Source organism: Hetaerina americana, unplaced genomic scaffold (assembly GCF_022747635.1).
Source record: "Hetaerina americana unplaced genomic scaffold, ioHetAmer1.1.p SCAF_20, whole genome shotgun sequence".
NCBI classification, from domain to species: Eukaryota; Metazoa; Arthropoda; class Insecta; order Odonata; family Calopterygidae; genus Hetaerina; species Hetaerina americana.
Window position 1 is genome coordinate 1,131,027 of NW_027286764.1, and position 18,890 is coordinate 1,149,916.

At 42.6% G+C, this 18,890-nt stretch overlaps 1 protein-coding gene across 2 annotated transcripts in view; it reads left to right on the top strand.

The window, feature by feature from the left end:
* The window catches only part of LOC139688526 (potassium voltage-gated channel subfamily KQT member 1-like), a 311,370-nt gene that overhangs the window by 14,695 nt on the left and 277,785 nt on the right, over positions 1 to 18,890 (top strand). For both annotated transcript variants that reach the window (XM_071586043.1, XM_071586044.1), the window contains exon 2: positions 4,563 to 5,015. In XM_071586043.1, coding sequence (XP_071442144.1) covers positions 4,667 to 5,015 — 349 coding nt within the window. In that variant the 5' untranslated portion in view covers positions 4,563 to 4,666. The remainder of the gene's footprint in view (positions 1 to 4,562; positions 5,016 to 18,890) is intronic.

Here is an 18,890-nt window from a genome sequence, read left to right on the forward strand (position 1 = left end):
ACTATATTTTTTTATAGATGACCCGAAGGTGACACTTTTAATTTACCTAAAAAATAATGTATATTTTGGAACAAGGTTATCTCTTGAGCTATTAGTACATGAATAAATAATATACACGATATGCATTTATTCACAGGACTTATAATTTGTACATTTGTCAGAAATTAGTAGTATAGGGAACGATATTCCATGTCCCGCTGAAAAAAATACAACATACTAGCATTTCCTCCGTTCCAAATAAAAGAGAGATATCACAAGAATACCAACCAATATGGGGAGTGAAAAACTGATCGCGGCACTTTTCCACTTCATAAACTTTTTATTGTGCGACCGGGTTTCGAAGTATTACATCATCATCACGTCTGATGATGATGTAATACATCGATACCCGGTCGGAAAATAAAAATGTTATCAAGTGGAAAAGTTCTACGATCAGTTATTCATTTTGTTCGACTTCCACCACATCACGCCTGGGGCAACTCAATTTGCAATAAGGGGAGGATGAAAAGATTAATTCTCAAGGTAAACCACAGGATCCTGTAGAAGCTGTAGATCAAAACTTATCACTTTTGGATCTGTAGTCGAAGTAGGAAGGATAATATCTAGGTACAACTAAAGAAAGACGCGCTGGAATAAAGGGAAATATTTTGCTATTTAGGAAGCAGGATCACTGGTTAGGGAAGAAACATAAGAATTATATTAAGCATGATAGAAATGGCAAGGGAGAATATGCATCGGTAGAAACCATTACCCGGAGCAAAGAGTTTTAGCCTCAAGATGAGGAAGCGACTAATTAAAAATAGCAACAGGAATTTGCTTTATAAAAGCAGTGAGGCATGGAATATTGGAGCAGGAAGACATGATTAGGAAGCCATATTGTAGTATGGATGAATGGACATGATGAAATGGACAAACAAGAGTAAGGAATGGAGGAGGACTTCGGAGAGTGGGAAGGAGAGGCCTATGGGGGACGGTTAGGTGAAGAAGAGGGAAAATGGTTGGACTCCCCTTGAGGTACTTACTAAGGACGATCATTGAGGAAAACACGGTGGGGGAAATCACAGAGGAAGGCCAAGGGTGAGCTATGGCAAGCATGTTGGTTACTGGTTAGTGTTATGAGCTATACATCTACATCTACATCCACTTAATACCCCGCAAGGGCGTGTGGCGGGGGGTGTTAGGACACCTCCCGTAATTTAGAAAAGAAAAAAAATCCGCATGCAAAAACCAAAAATTCATACATCCACAAAAAAACATGGCATACATTCATGCAAGAACACTTACACCCCACACACATGCAAACAAACTAAATGTTACATACACATACACCTGAAAGTATACCTTACATCTTTGAATTGTTTAATTTTGTTGCAACCTATAAATTAAATGTTTTTAATATTTCTACATCTACATAATACCCCGCAAGCCGCCGCAAGGGCGTGTGGCGGGGGGTGTTAGGTCACCAACCGTAAAAAGGAACAACACCACATGCAAACCAACAACGTGGAACATTACACCCACAGCAGCGCAAGCACTCATGCAACAATCCCTTCGTCCAACACTCATGCAAACACATATACCGAAAACCAACAAAAAACTGCACCCCAGGATGCAGCAAGAAAGCCATCCTACAACACGCAAGCCAGGACACAACAAGCAAGAATGTGAAACACCACTACCGCATGAACATGCACCACAAAACACTCTACCCCCCGAGGAGACTCTAAAAGGCAGGGAATGCGACCCAACGTCGCAGGTAGCACGAATTTCCCCCCGCGGAGAGGGACGAGGGATCTACATCTACATCTACATCTACATCTACTTAATACCCCGCAAGCCGCCGCAAGGGCGTGTGGCGGGGGGTGCTAGGACACCACCCGGGATTGAGAGGGAGACTTAAAAACAGATGAACAGAACAATAATGAGGTCATTCGGAAAGAGTGGGTTATGATAACAAAACACAAGGTTAGTGGAAGACCATGCATTTAAGTAGAACTAATTATTCCCTAGAGGCTGAGGGTGGCAAGTGGAATTTTTGCTATCTATAACCCTGCAGTTGCTATCCCGTATTGTCCGTGGGAAGGAGTCCTTGATGCTTGAGTAAGGTCTGGTTTACAGAGGACAAAAAAAAGATAGTAAAAAAAGGAAAGCACTCACCGATCACAAATCAGAGACAAAAGGACAAAAACCACCCCAATCCACTAAAATAAATTACTACTGCCACATACTACGGTTAACAAACCACACACAAGACGAAAACTATATAAACGAAGCAACGTATACGTTGACACTGCACTACACTTCACTAAAACCAAAAGCACCAAGAATCAAGCTGGCAGGCAGGGAGCCGCTGGTGGGTCAAACCAGTTATCAGGAGCGCTCAGTAGGCAGGTCCGCTCAGGTTGAGGGCCAGAGAGAGAATGATATACAAGTGGTATGTGTGTTGTTTCATCACATTGGCTTTGGAATACATAAAAAATATTAACATACTCGTAACAATAAAGAAAAGATATGGGCCACATATATCAATCAACTGATTATTGATGTTTAACTGTTTTATGTAGGACTTTTGGGACGAACACTGACTGAACAATGAATCATTTTTATGTCTCTCCAAACAAAGGACAATTCGCGTGACATTAAACCGTTCTTTTACTCGGTATATTTCCTTTCCGAATCCCTTCTCAGCTTGCCTTTTAATTTTCTCCCCTCAATCACACTCCTCAGCATTCCACTGCCAATCAATATTCTCTGCATCCATCTTTTCTGCCCTTGAATGACTTCTTCCAACAATCCCCTCTCTCCCGCAACCATACCTAGCACCTCCTCATTTGTTTTCCTCTCTGTCCGCTTCACCTTCTTCGTCCTTCTCTGCATCCAAATTTTAAAAGCCTCCAATCTACGCCTATCATTCTGATTCAATTGCCATGTTTCCGCGCCGTACAAAACCACGCTTCACATCAAGATTTTGACGAGTCTTTTCTAAAGGTCCTCACTCAACGCTCTTGTCATCGAGGCCCTCCTCCTTGCGAAAAAATCTTTGCCTAGTCCCTAGAGTTCTCACTTGGATGTTGCTTGTAGAATCCAGTAGAATTTCAAGTGCTTTGTGGTGGGCTATGGAGGGCGGTGTGTTTTGGCATAGGATGGTTGGTGGAGACATTGGATTTGATTAGTGAGAGTGATTTTTCATTCGGACGGAGAGGGTGTGCTGAAATCGCCGTTGTAACGGGAGGGGTTGGAGTTGTATGTCAATCGGTAAATACCATTTTTGGATGCGCAAGTTGAATCAGTGTGGATGAGGAGAGGGCAGCACTTGCAACGTGGGAGGCTACACGGTGGTGCGGGAGACGAGCAGTGGGGTGGGTGGTGCATGGTATCCCAGTAGACAGAGGGGCATTCTTTGAAGAGGCAAACCCTCAACTATTAAGATGAGAATGTGATTATTTTATAACATCTCGGGTGCCGCGAAGGTATGTGGCGGTCAAATTAAATGTTTCAAAGCGGATGGATTCCTTTGGGTCTTGGGAGTGTAATGCGAGGATGGGGGAGGGGCTGTGCCTTTTAGAGTAGTGCTTCAAGGTATCTGCATATTTGGGAGCGTCATGTAATGTACTATTGCATGCTGTTGGGGAGATGAGTGGCTGCAGCCTTGGTGGCCATAGACCGAGAAAGGAAACTCATTTGGTGTGCGTTAGTTGTTGAAGCATAGGCATTGCTTGTGGGTTTGATGTGGGCGGAAGGTTTGAGTGGATCGCGAGTGGTAGGAGAATGTGTGTTTGGAAGAGGTCAGAAGTAGAAGAAGTGAAGGAGGAGAGGGGATGAGGGGAGGTGGGGTAAGAAGAGGAAGTGTGAAGTAGCAGGGTGGAAGTTCTGTTCTTCATAGGTGGCCCATATATCCGTAGACAGGTGGGTGTGAGTTGGGTCCACGCAGGTGCCACTGCTGTGCCTGTGGTCTAACGACCATTGTTGAATGTGATGGCGACTTGTGCCAGTACGAGGGTTGCTAATTGGACGAAAAAGTCGCGGCATTGGGAGAGGGATTTACTTCAGAGAATTCAAGATCTTAGTTGCGAGGCATGGATGCGTTAAGGGAAATCTATAGTGGTCGTTAGTATGTTTGTTTGAGGAGGGATTTTGATTGACTGTGGGAAGTGGGGGAAGTGATTGTGATCTTAATTCAAGCTGGGTAGGTGTGCGAATATCAGTTGAATGTTAGGGACTACGCTAGGAAAAATCCATTCTGTGGAGGCCTGAAGGTAAAGGGGCGGTCAAGGGTGTAAGTCTTGTGGATATCTGAGGTCCCAGATCCGAAATCTCCGAACGTGTGACATTACTGCGACAACTATTTTGCCAAAAAAGGTTTGCAGCATTAACATTTTAAGCATTAAGTTATCATGCAAAATAGAACATTTATAGAAGGTTGGTTGAGCGAAGGGATTCGGGAGAGAGTTTTCAATTGGAGTGCCGTGATTGGTGGCGAGCACCGCGTCGAGTGGAGAGGGGGCGCGTGATGCGAGCGGGTCATCAACGTCCGCTCATTTGTTCATTCCCATTGGCCGCAGGAGGAGGTCATGGTGAGAGCGGCGCCCTGGATCTCCCGGAGCGGGGGCCGGCCCTGAGCGGCGCTCGGGGAAGATGCGACGGCGGTGACCCCGGGGCGTGCGGGATGGCGTCGGAGGGCGCCGAGGAAGACGAGGAGGACTGCTCGTCGCCGCTGGCCCAACAGCGCCACCCCCGGCGCCCGCACCACCACCGTCCACGCCACCGTCAGCAACACGACAACACCGGCGTATGGGGAGGGGAGGCGGTTGGGGGCAGCCCTCGGCGGCAGCAGGGGCGGCAGCAGCAGGCGTGGCCCGGCGGCGGGAACCTCCTTTCGGTGCCGGACCCCTCGGCGCCGCCCTACCGCCGACCCCCTTCGCCGCCCACGCCCGGCCGGGAGGAGCCCTGCCAGGGGCGCGAGTGGGGCAGGGGCGGCAGCGGGGACGTGGCGTCGCAGAACAGCGAGGGCCTCGGTGAGTGATCCGACCGTTCATCCTCACTCGCTGGCTCACCTGCGCCGCGAAACATGAAATGGGGCAACGCTCGTGGTGGGAAAGGCATTCACCCAGCGGGGCGGATGTCATGCATCCGGTACTGTCGCGACCCATCATTACCACCACGGTAATGCTGCCGTGATGGGTCGCGCTCACAATTCCTTACCACTGGGTTTTTGCGGTAAAGAATTGTGAGTTGGGGAGTGAATATGCATTTTAACAAAATACAGGCTTGACTCACCCTCCAGATTGTTTTGGTTATTTTCTGAATAAAATTCATTGGATATTCAATTGTTCCCGGCTCAACCTTGTGGAAATTCATTTTAATTAAATGAAGAATACAATGTATTATCCCACTGCCCTTTATTCGGTTTCAACTCTGAAGCGTCATCATCAGGTACAAATTAAAAATATAATTTGTACCTGATGATGACGCTTCAGAGTTGAAACCGGTTGTACGCAAATAAAGGACAGTGGAAAGATACATTGTATTCTTCATTTAATTAATATGAATTGGATGCTGTTCACTTATCCCGATTTTGCCGTGCTCGAAGAGATAGACTCATTAGGCCATTTCTAGCGGGTCCTTGAAATAGCCTCTTAGGTACTCACCATCGCTTCAGATGCCGAGAAATGTTTCCTCGTTCGGGAACAATAGAAACCAAATGGAACTGAGTCTGGACTATGGAGAGGATGATGATCACACTCCTCGACGATTTTCGCGATGTATTCCGCTGCAAAATTTGCTATGCGTGGCCGTGCATCATATCGTGGTGCAGCATCCGGCCTGTTAATTTTTTACGTGGCCTTTCGCAGTTGATATGGCCTCGGAGAGATTGCAGCATACACCTATATATGCCCTATTTACTGTTGTATGTGCTGGGACGACTTACTATGCGCCATTCCATGAATATCGAAAATTAAGGCGACCATGGTGATAACTTTCGAAACTCCTCATTTTCCTGAAACATCGGCTTCAACTGCTTACACGCGAACCTCTCCTTGGTCTGGTCTGGTATGTCTTGGAATCCACCGCGTCTGCCTCCAGTATAGTTTTTCTGTTACTAACGAGGGAGTCGCCCTCAATGAAAATTTCGATGATTCTGGTTTATGCTGCTTGAATATCTCCCTCGCAATCGAAGCATTGGTGTCATATATCTATATACCTGTATATACCGTAAATCGTGTTAGTTACACGATTTATAACTTAACAACGGCTGTACAGATTTTCATGATGCTTGGTTTTTTGGATACGCCTCTGCCCAGAATGGCAGAACAACCATTAAAATATCGTAAAAGTATCGTGTCGTAAAATATCGTATCATGTTGCCAATTTTCATATTTGATTTTTTGGATTCATCTCAGCCCAGAAGAGAAGAATAAGCATTAAAATATCGCAAAAGTATCTTTTCGTAATATCGTATCGTATCGCTTCATCGAAGAAATTACAGCGTCGGAAGCAAGGTGATGTGGTTCCAGCTCATCCGGATGGACGTTCTACTGATGCTCTTGGCCGCAATTATGCAGTTCATCCGAAGAATTATGAATGCTTCTATTTGCGGTCGTTACTGGTGAATGTTCGAGGGCCAACATCGTTCGAATCACTATGAACTGTTAATGGTATAGTGTGCCCAATATTCCGTACTGCATGTCAAGAGCTCAATTTTTTGAAAACGATAATCATTGGGACACGACAATGGCAGAAGAGACTATTTCTGCATCTCCAAGTGAGACACGCACAATATTTGCTATCATCCATTCGACGTGCTTCCCATCCAATCCACGTGACCTGTGGAAAAAATACAAGGATAACATGTCAGAAGACATTTTACATCGAATTCGTGTAAGTTCAAGAAATCTCGATATTGAGGTATCTGTATGAGGAGATGCATAACCAGGCTTTGCTGTTAATTGAATACATGTGATACCTCATGGGCGGCAGTTTATTAGTGAACTTAGGAATAAAAGGTGCCATATCGTGGAATGAACGACGCGTTTGATTGAGAATTGGAATGTGAATATGATTGACATAAATTAGACCAATCAGTTAAAACGAATGTACCCATGACTATATCATTATATATATATATATATATATATATATATATATATATATATATATATATATATATATATATATATATATATATATATTTTTTTTTTTTTTTTAAGGTAATCTACCGGTTAAGGTAGGTTTTTGGATGGACACAACTACCAAACAAATATTTTATTACACCTAACAAAACACAAAATCCATCATCCTACTCTATATCAGGTCCCTCTTCATCTGTGAGTACTTTCTTCCTCCCTTCATCCCGTCCAACATCCCTATCCTGTTCCTTCCCTTTCCTCTTTTGCCCAACATTCTACCCTCTATCACAGTCTTCAACATCCCACTGCCGGTCAACACCCCCTTCATCCACTTTTCCTGCCTCCATAGGATTGCTCCCAACAAACCCCTCTCTTCGCCCACCATGCCAAGTACTTCCTCATTTGTTTTCTTCTCTGTCCATTTCACCTTCTCCATTCTTCTCCACACCCACATTTCAAAAGCCTCCAATCTACGTCTATCCTCCTGCTTCAAAGACCACGTTTCCGCACCGTACATAGCTACGCTCCATATCAAGGTTTTTACGAGTCTTTTCTTAACATCCTTACTCAATATATATATATATATATATATATATATATATATATATATATATATATATCTATATATATATTATTAGGTAATCTACCGGTTAAGGTAGGTTTTTGGATGGACACAACTACCAAATGAAACATTTTATGACTCCTAACAAAACAAAAAATCCAGCATCCTACTCTTATTAGGTCCCTCTTCATCTCTCAGTACTTTCTTCCTCCCTTCATCCCGTCCAACACCCCTATCCTGTTCCTTCCCTTTCCTTGTTTGCCTAACATTCTCCCCTCAATTACAGTCTTCAACATCCCGCTGCCGGCCAATATCCCCTTCATCCACTTTTCCTGCATCCATAGGATTTCTCCCAACAAACCCCTCTCTTTGCCCACCATACCAAGTACTTCTTCATTTGTTTTCTTCTCGGTCCATTTCACCTTCTCCATTCTTCTCCACAGCCACATTTCAAAAGCCGCCAAACTACGTCTATCCTCCTGCTTCTATTACCCCGTTTCCGCGCCGTACATAGCTACACCCCATATCAAAGTTTTTGAGAGTCTATTCTGAACATCCTCACTCAATGTCCCTGTCATCAACTCCCTCCTCCTTGTGAAAGCCTCTTTGCCTAGCGCAATTCTTCTCCTTACGTCCCTACTACTTTGACCGAGTTGGTCCAAAACACTTCCGAGATACGTAAACTGTTCTACTCGCTCTAGTTTTTTCCCTCCTATTTTAATGTTTAGCTTGGCCTTTTTCTTCCTAGAAAATCGCACAACCTTTGTTTTATTAATATTGATTCTGATCCCTTATCTGTCGCACTGAATTTCCAATTCACTCAGCAATGCTCGTAACCCCTTGGCTGACTGACAAACTAAAGCTTGGTCATCAGCAAACCTAACTGATTTTACGAATTCCCCGCCCATTTTCATTCCTACCTCCAGTTCTTCCCATGCCTCATTAATCATTTCCTCTGCATACAGGTTGAACAGCAACGGTGATAATGGGCAACCCTGCCTTACACCTCCTCCTAACACTGCTCATCCGGACTCCCCGTTCCCCACCCGCACCTGAGCAGTCTGAGACATGTACAGGTTGCGGATTAGCCTCCTATCCCTCCATTCTATTCCTATTACCTGCAATATACTCATTAGTATTTCCCAATTCACTTTATCAAACGCTTTTTCGAAATCTACGAAACAGGCAAATACCTCGGGGTTGCATTCTATATTCCTCTCGATTAATAATCTCATTACTGCAACGGCATCACGCGTACCTCTCCCCTTCCTAAACCCAAACTGATCATCCCCTAAGTAATCATTTACCATACTCTCTATCCTTTTATTTATGATCCTGAGAACAACTTTAGCTGCGTGGGATATCAAACTTATTGTCCTGTAGTCCTCACATGATGTCGCCTCTACCTTTTTTGGAATAGGAACTAAAGCATCTCACAAAGTCTTCCGGCCAAATTCCTTCCTCATAGATACTACGAATCAGCCCATATAGCCTCTTCCTCCCACATTTGCTTAAACATTTCATTAGTTCTACATCTACATCTACATAATACCCCGCAAGCCGCCGCAAGGGCGTGTGGCGGGGGGTGTTAGGTCACCAACCGTAAAAAAGAAAAATACCACATGCAAAAAAACAACACGGAAAATTACACCCACAGCAGCGCACACACTCATGCAAAAATCCCTTCATCCAATACTCATGCAAACACATATACCGCAAAACAACTAAAAAACTGCACCCCATGATGCAGCACGAAAGACATCCTACAACACGGAAGCCAGGACACAACAAGCAAGAATGTGAAACACCACTACAACATGAACATGCACCACAAAACACTCTACCCCCCGAGGAGACTCTAAAAGGCAGGGAATTAGACCCAACGTTGCAGGTAGCAGGAATTTGCCCCCGCGGAGAGGGACGAGGGATTGAAAGGGAAACTTAAAAACAGATGAACAGAACATGAATGAGGTCATTCGGAAAGAATGGGTTATTATAGCAAAACACATAAGGTTAGTGGAAGAGCATGCATTTAAATACAACTAATTATTTTTTAGACGCTGAGGGTGGCAAGTGGAATTTTTGCTATCTATAACCCTGCAGTTGCTATCCCGTATTGTCCGTGGGAAGAAGGAGTCCTTGAGTCGGCTAGTTCTGGCATCTATTTCCCGAATTTTATATGCATGATCCAAGCGACTAATGTATGTAGGAGTACGAATAATTTGCGAGACCTCGGTGCTGAAACATGCGGATCTGAATTTATTAAATAATTTCAATCTTGCATTGAATCGTCTCTCTGCCAATGATTCCCACCCCAAATCCATGAGCATTTCGGTGACGCTTTGCGTTTTATCGTAGGAATTTTTTACAAAACGGGCTGCCCGGCGTTGAACCTTATCAATTTCCCGAATGAGACCTTTTTCACTCGGATCCCACACGCTGCATGCGTATTCTAAATGAGGCCTTACAAGAGCGTGGTAACAAAGTTCCTTGACCTTCGAGTCACTTTTGCCGACAATGCGTCTAATGAATCCCAATTTTTTATATGCTTGACCGCAGACTTTACGTATGTGAGTCCCCCAAGTTAAGTCTTTGGTGAATGTGACACCTAGGTATTTTACCGTATCAACTACTGCTAGGTCACCTCCAGCTAATTTGTAAGCAAATTCCGTTGATCTTGTAAAAGAAATTTACCACCGAACATTTATTATAATTTAGTGTCAATCCCCAGTTAGAACACCATTTAGTAATGCAATCTAAATCCTGCGCTAGATTAAAACGATCCTCATCCTCAGATATCTCCCGATAGATCACCGTGTCATCCGCGAATATCCTAATTTTACTTTTCACTTCGCGGTTCAAATCGTTAACAAAAATCAAGAAAAGCAACGGCCCGATCACACTTCCCTGAGGTACCCCCGACGTGACTCGAACGCTGTCGGAACTAGCGCCATCAAGGACTACCCTCTGTTCCCGCTCCGAAAGAAAATCTTTAACCCAACTTATGGCGCCCTTATTTATACCCGCGACCTTTAATTTATGAATGAGTTTACCATGTGGGACCTTATCAAATGCCTTTTGAAAATCTAAGAAGATGGCATCCACTTGCCTACCTCTCTCACCCGATAAAAGTAAATCATGTGTAAATAATCCTAATTGGGTCTCGCAGGAGCGGGTTTTCCTGAATCCGTGTTGATAGTTCCGCAGGAATGTTATCCACCCCCTCGGCCTTATTTAGCTTCACCTCCCTTAATGCCCTTTCTATCTCTTCGTCGAGTTCGCCTTGATCTAAGCCATCTTCCTCTACGTCATGTTCCTTTTCTATGTCTAACACTTAAACGAAGTAGGCAAATTCCTCCTGGTTGTTTTCCATGTATATATATATATATATATATATATATATATATATATATATATATATATATATGCACGACGAGCCTAAGCTCCCATTTCCTTTCCTCTCCCATATCCTCCTCCCTTATATCACTCATTATTCCCACCTGGCGCTTGCACCCCCCGCCACACACCTTTTTGGTGAATCGGGGGGGATATATATTTCGATGTCATATGATGAGATTAATATTGTGTGGTTCTGAAACTTGGCCCATGGAAAAAACGGATAATTGTAGGGATGAAATTGAAGAAGCATGAATTAAAGCGTAGAAATGGAGAGGGTGGAAAGCAAATGAGTCGGACGAAGTTGTTGCTGGAGCGTTGAAATTGTTCTGGTGAGGAGGGGAAGAAAAATAAATCCAAAAGTCGTGATGGTTACGCAACAATTGAATACGAGAACTTAACTTTTGATGGGATGTGGCTGGAGAACATATAAATTATCATTTTACCGTCTAAGGTAGAAGGCTTTGATTGACCCCGGCAGCGACGCATTATTTTGCCTCGTTGCGCGTGGAACTCCCGTCGAAGGGCGGGGCGAGGGCCGCTCGCTCGCTTCCTTCTCCCCCGTCATCCTTCCCCAGAGAGCGACTCTCTCCCCGTTCGCTGCGGTTCACTGGATTCATTGGCCACCAGTATCATGGGAAGGACATTGGTCGCAAACGAGGGTGTAATTTAGGACGCAGTGAGCCTTTCGCGTGGCATCAGGAAACGAACTCGCGTGAATGGCGGAACGAAGCACTCATGGGGCCTAAGCAGACGCCATTGTAAAATATTTGAAAAAATAATGATCAGGCGTGATTGTGAAAAGAGTGCCAGAAGATTGAATACGCGTTTAATGTCCAATCGCCGATTAATTTTAACCTCCAAATCATTGATAATGTTAAAAAAGGGGATTCCATGCGAGCTTAAATGAAATGGTAATTAGATATGGTGTATCAGTCTAAGGATTGGTTTACTCCGCAGCCCTCCTCACCATTCACCGTTGGTTTTCTCTCCACCTGAGAGCTTCTTCCTTAGGCATCCGTCTTAATTCATTTAATGTTTTGGTCTTCCCATGCGGGTTCTTCCCTTCCATTATGTTTCTAAATAATCCATTGTTCCTCAAGGTGTACCCAATCCATTCAGTTCTTCTCTATTCTTTATATACTCCCGTCCACCGTGGTCCTTTCCTCTCCTGCTCTTCTATATACTTCCCCGTTCTTTACTCTAGTCTGCCCATTTAATCTTCAGCATTCTCCCCCAGCCTCATGTTTCGAAGGCTTCTATTCCTCGGTGGTCCACTTTTCCAATGTTCCATGTCTCCGATCCGTGGAGTGCCATGCTCCGCACAAACGTTTCGACGACCTGCTTCCTTGACTGCAGCAGCCTCAGGCATGTTCTTTGAGCGTGGTAGTTGCTCCTCCTCCTTTAGCGCATTCTCAGATTGAGTTATTCTTCGCTTCATCTCGGTCGAACCGCTTCCATCCAAAGTTATTCTTCTGCTGCCCAGTGAGATTAAGGATTTATTCCACTCGCTCTAATTTCATTCCTCAAATCGTGATATCTGCCCACAGCTTCTCTCTTCCACTCACGGGGGAGTAGTTTTCTTCTTGCTGATGCCCATATTATCTTCCCAAAGTATTCGGTCCGTAGCATTCATATTTGCTGGCAGGAGCTCTCGCGTTCCTTCATCTGCGATGTAAAAGTGAACCTGGGATTGCCAATTTCTTCATCATTCACTACTTTCAATCCTTCGACGTCAAATTATTTTGTTTATCTTTAATTATTCCTCCTTCTAAATGTGCTTGGAATAGTCCTGGCGGGAGGCTCCATCCTTTTATAGCCCCTTTATTCATTCTCGGTTCTATTTTCCTTCCTCTTTTCACTTGTATGGTTGTCGCCTGATTCTTGAGGAGGTTATGGTATAGTATAATCGAGGTGGCTTGTTGAAAAGTTTTGAAATAATGTAGATTCCTTTTTCATATAAAAGAATATAAGAGATATTCCAACTCAGGGAACGATATCCCTGTGACGTCATGTCGTAATGAAAACGTTTTGAATCTTTCCTCCCCATGGAACGCCAGTGTGGCGTCTATCGGAGGAGTTAGATCGACTAAAAAATGGCGAAAAATGCTGCTTTCAAAATATACGGATAAAGAATCCAATGTAAGCAGCCGTGTCAGTATCGCTCCATTTTGCGAGTTACATTGTGAGCTAAATCTTCAAATTTTGAGAGAACATCTAATTTTTCTCAAATCTTACCATTTCTTTCAACCTGAAAAGTTTGTTTAGTTATTCTACACAGCGAAACGCTGTTTTTCGTTCAACAGAATTAAAAGTGAAATTGAAAATTGTTCGGTGTTGTTAAACACAAGAAAAATCAGATGCACAAAATATACTTGTAGCCTCCCGTGGTTTTTTCACTTTAAATAAAGTTGTAATTCAGGAATCCCGCGATGTCGCGGGTGAACACAGTTCTATAGAGTTATAGTTTTTGTGATTTTTTTGGAATATCGAATCTAATTTCTGAAGGAAAATTATCCAATGGGAATGCCATTTGATTTGAAGAAAGGATGGCGCTTTCACAATGTCGTGAAGAAGTTGAAATCGGACAGGCGGCTTGATGGACGGTGAACCTCTTATGATGTGCGGATTTTCAAGAAATCAGCAGAGATGAAGATTGGAAGGATGAAGAAACAAAGAGTTAATCCCGAGACTCGGCCTGGACCCAGTGATTTGAACTTCATACTTACAATAGATAGGTGTCAGTCTCTCACCATTTAGAAATTCCCTCTGACGATTTACTTAACGCGGTCAATCAACAAGGTCAATCTTTGGACGTGGTCAATTGTCCATTTCGTGGGCTCGAGGGAGATATCACTCTCGAGGAAAGCTTCTTCGTTTCAGATACTTTAGGAAAGGGATGACTACTGTAAAATGTGAAGAGGCTAAAGTTCACGTACTATGTTATTTAAAAGTTGTTATTTTGATAAAAATCATTTTTATGATAAAATTAGGCTAAACCTTAAGTTACTCCGTTAAAGCCTTTAAAACTTAAGTTGCCCCAGCGGTGAAAGACCCTCTATGTAAACTCCGTCGATCTGGTTTAAAGGTGTCACCCTTTTCCCAAGGGAAGAATGCCCCGGGCAAATGACTCAAAGCCGCAATAAATATCTACTCTCCTTTGCTATGACATTTGTGTCAAACTGTTGTCAGCATCGAGCGACGACGCGGTGAAACCCGAGAATGCAGAATCCTTCAAACCACCGCCGCGATAAACGCTACGCAGTCATCTTCTAGCACCAAGACGACAGATAACGCAGATAGAATGAAGAACAGCAAAGATTGCCATGTGCTTAATTATAAAACTATGGATATCATCGTACCGAAAAAGAAAAAGTAATTGACCAAATAAATATTGTAACATTCAATTACCGTATTATTTGCAACAAAATATCAGATATTTAACGTATTTTTGTAAGTATAAACGCAGACGTAGTGATTGGAACGAAAAGTTGGCTCACGGGAGATAAAGCAAACAATAAAGGTTTGCCGAGCAGTTTCACAGTAGACAGAAGGGACAGACCAAATAGATTGGGTGGGGGAGTATTCATTGCAGTAAAGTCACATCTTAGTAGCCAACGATATGAATGCAACGTAGATGACATAGAAAGCGTTTGGTGCAACATTAAGGACTACAACGGCAGAAGCCTATACGTGTGTTCATTTTATAGACCCCCAGATTCTAACACAGATGTCCTACACAAGCTCGACGAACAAATATCCACTATCAGCAGCAGACATAGCAACAGTATTACTATAATCGCTGGTGACACAAATCTACCGTCAATTGACTGGGACAACTACTGCGTAGGAAAATCTGCCAAAAACCGAGATTCAAGCCAAGAACTCCTTCATATACTCACAAAACACTCCTCAGAACAAATTGTTTGATCGCCAACACAGGGTCAAAGCATACTAGACATCTTCGCGACTTCTACGCACGAAATCGTTACAAACATTGAAATAATGGACGACATCAGTGACCATTAGGCTACTTTTGTAGAGTTGAAAACTAAGTTCGTCAAAATAAACAAAGAAAAGCGTAAAATATACTTGCTAAACAAGGCAAATTTTAACGGACTAAGAGAATATTTAAAGATAAAATTACCAGAATACAAGACAAAAACACTGACAACCAATACAGAGAACACTTGGAATTATTTCTTAAATATTTTACGCGAAGGAATGAAGACGTACATCCCGTCCAAACTCAAATGCGACAGTAAGGAACCTAGATGGTACAACGGGGAAGTCAGATCGGCATTAAGAAGGCAAAGAAAGCTACAGTCAAATTTCAAAAAGAGTTTAAAAAGTGACATTATAGTTTATGTGAATACATCCAAACAGCTACTAAAAGAATGTCGTAGTAAGACGAAAAGTATTATGCGCACAGCACTACACTCTTTTAAATCTAAAATGCTAAGCGAATATCTTGAGGAAAATCCAAAGTCATTCTGGTCCTATGTTAGGGAAATACAGGGTAAACGTCCCACTGTTCACTCTTTGAGGACGGAAAATGGGGAAATCATTACAGATAGCGTGAAAAAGGCAAATATGTTAAACTATTTTTTCCCGAGCGTCTACAACAAAAACACAAACGCACCAAACGATCCTCCACACCCACCCGGGGAACACATGACCGATCTTACACTGACCAACCACGGAATAGTACATCTGCTCCGTAGTATCAAAGCACACAAGGCACCTGGTCCGGAAGAAATACCTGCTAGAATATTAAAGGAATTAGCTGACGAAATTGCCCCATTTTTACATATTGTTTTCCTAAAATCGATAGAAGAAGGCTCAGTGCCTCGCGACTGGAAGCTAGCCCATATAACTCCCATCTATAAAGGCGGCGATAGGGATAAACCAACCAATTACCGACCCATTTCTTTAACATTGATCTCTTGTAAAATATTGGAACACATTATTTTCACTAACATTATGAGATTTCTTGATAGTAGGGTAATACTAATCCACAACCAGCACGGATTTAGGAAAAGCAGATCTTGCGAAACACAACTTGGTCTCTTCATTCACGATATACTTAGATCGGGAGAAAACAACACACAAGTCGATGCAGTATTCCTGGATTTCAAAAAAGCCTTCGACACAGTCCCACACAATAAATTGTTACATAAACTTAAATACTATGGGATCAATGAGAAAATAATTAATTGGATTAGAGACTTCTTGTCAAACCGCAAACAAATAGTAGTCATAGATGGGTTGTGCTCAACGGAGAGAGATGTAACTTCGGGCGTCCCCCAGGGAAGTTTAATAGGGCCTCTTCTGTTCCTAATATACATAAATGACTTAAGCACACACGTTAGTAGCAATCTAAGGTTATTTGCTGACGACACGGTGATATACAGGGAAATAAGGAGCCAACTAGATCGCGAGCTACTCTCTAGAGACTTAGACAATATCTCGGAATGGTGCAATAAATGGGGATTAACAGTTAATATAGATAAATGCGCAGTTTTGAAATTTTGGAATAAAGGAAGCGAGGAACAGGATATAAACTACAAAATAGAGGGTTCAGTATTGACTACGGCAAATCAAGTTAAATATTTGGGGGTTGTTCTAACACCACGCCTTTCATGGGGAGCACATATCAGGACATTATGCGGATCAGCTTTAAAGAAACTGGGCTTCATAAAACGGGTGGTGGGGAAATGTGATGAAAAAGTTAAAGAGAGATGTTATTTTGCTCTAGTTAGACTTCATTTGGAATATGCCGTAAGTATTTGGGATCCTTGGGAGAAAATTTGGCAAAAAGAATTAGATAAAGTCAAGAGAAAATCCGCTAGATTCGTTAAAAATTGTTATTATGAGAACACAAGTGTGACAGATCTCTTAGGGGAATTAGGCTGGGAACCACTTGAAGTACGGAGAGAACAAGCGATGCTTAGACTTTTAGAAAGGTTCAGAACAAACGAGTTTAACTATGACGCTGAAGGAATTCTAATGGCCCCACTCTACTTAGGTAGATCAGACCACAAAGATAAACTAAGGGAGATAGATTCCAGGACAGAGAGGTACAAAAACTCATTCTTTCCCCGAACAATCAGAAATCATAGTAGTAAGAAACCGAAGTTACTTTAGAAATATTGAAAACATTGAATTTACAAGTCGGAGCAAAGTTAAACACTGCAAAGCTGTTAGGTATACTTTAAGGTGCATGTGTATGTTAGTTGGTAGTTTGAGTGTTTGCATGTGTTTTGGGTGTAAATGTTCTTCCATGAATGTATGCCATGTTTTTTTTGTGGATGTATGATTTTTTGGTTTTTGCATGCGGTTTTTTTTCTTTTCTAAATTACGGGTGGTGTCCTAACACCCCCCGCCACACGCCCTTGCGGCGGCTGCGGGGTATTAACTAGATGTAGATGAAACCAAAATGGTTAAAAGTAGTTGGGACGTAAGGAGAAGGACTGCGCTAGGCAATGAAGCTTTCACGAGGAGGGATTTGATGATAGTGACGTTGAGTAAGGATTTTAAGTAAAGACTCGTCAAAACTTGGATATGGAGCGTAGTTTCGTAAGGCGCGGAAACATGGCAATTGAAACAGAATGATAGGCGTAGATTGGAGGCTTTTGAAATGAGGATGCGGAGAAGGACGAAGAAGGTGAAGTGGACAGAGAGGAATTCAAAAGAGGAAGTGTGGAGGCTGGACTAACACGATCCCTGATTACCATTTGTACGCGACCGGTGAAAAAGTCTTTAATCTATCTTACGGTATTAATATGTATGCCAAATGCTTCTAACTTTGTGAGATTCTCGCTCTGAGATATTTGTAGAAAACGTTTTCATGTTCAAGAAAATCCGCGTCTAAGGTTTGAGAGAGATAATTTTTTCCAATGCCCTTATTCCAGAACAGTACCTAACGACTGGAAGTTATCCCATCTATAAAGGCGGCGATGGTGAGAATCCCACCAATTAAAAGCCTGAAGAACATGCAAATTTGTATTTGTAAAACCCTGGAAAAAATGTAACCTAAAACAAAGGGTTGATTCACAAACTGGCTAACTAGTCATTTGTTGTACGAAAAAGGGGAATAAGAATGAACCACAACCATTTATACGGAGGCCTCCAACATAAAAAACAGGTAATGCAGAATTAGATTTCGATTCGAATTAGGTTTCGTAACATCGATTTCATGTAAAATATTAGAACTTATTCTTAGTAGCGTTCTACACCTACATAAAACCGCGCAAGCCGCTGCAAGGGCGTGTGGCGGGGGGTGTTAGGTCACCACCCGTAAAAAGGAACAATCCAATATGCAAAACAACAACATGGAAAATTAAACCCACAGCAGCGCACACACCCATGCAAAAATCCCTAGATATATATGAGATAGATTATATATATAGGAGATAGATTCCAAGACAGATAGGTACAAATACTCATTCTTTCCCCGAACAATCAGAAATCATAATAGTAAGAAACCGAAGTCACTGTAGAAATATTAAAAACGTTGAATTTACAACTCGGAACAAAATTAAACACTATGGAGATGTTAGGTATACTTTCAAGTGCATGTGTATGTAAGGTGTAGATTGAGTGTTTGCATGTGTGTGGGGTGTAAGTGTTCATGCATGAATTTATGCCAAGTTTTTTTTTTTTTTGGATATATGATTTTGTGGTTATTGCATGCGGTTTTTTTTTCTCTTTCTTTTCTAAATTACGGGTGGTGTCCTAACACCCCCCGCCACACGCCCTTGCGGCGGCTTGCGGGGTATTAAGTAGATGTAGATGTAGATCCC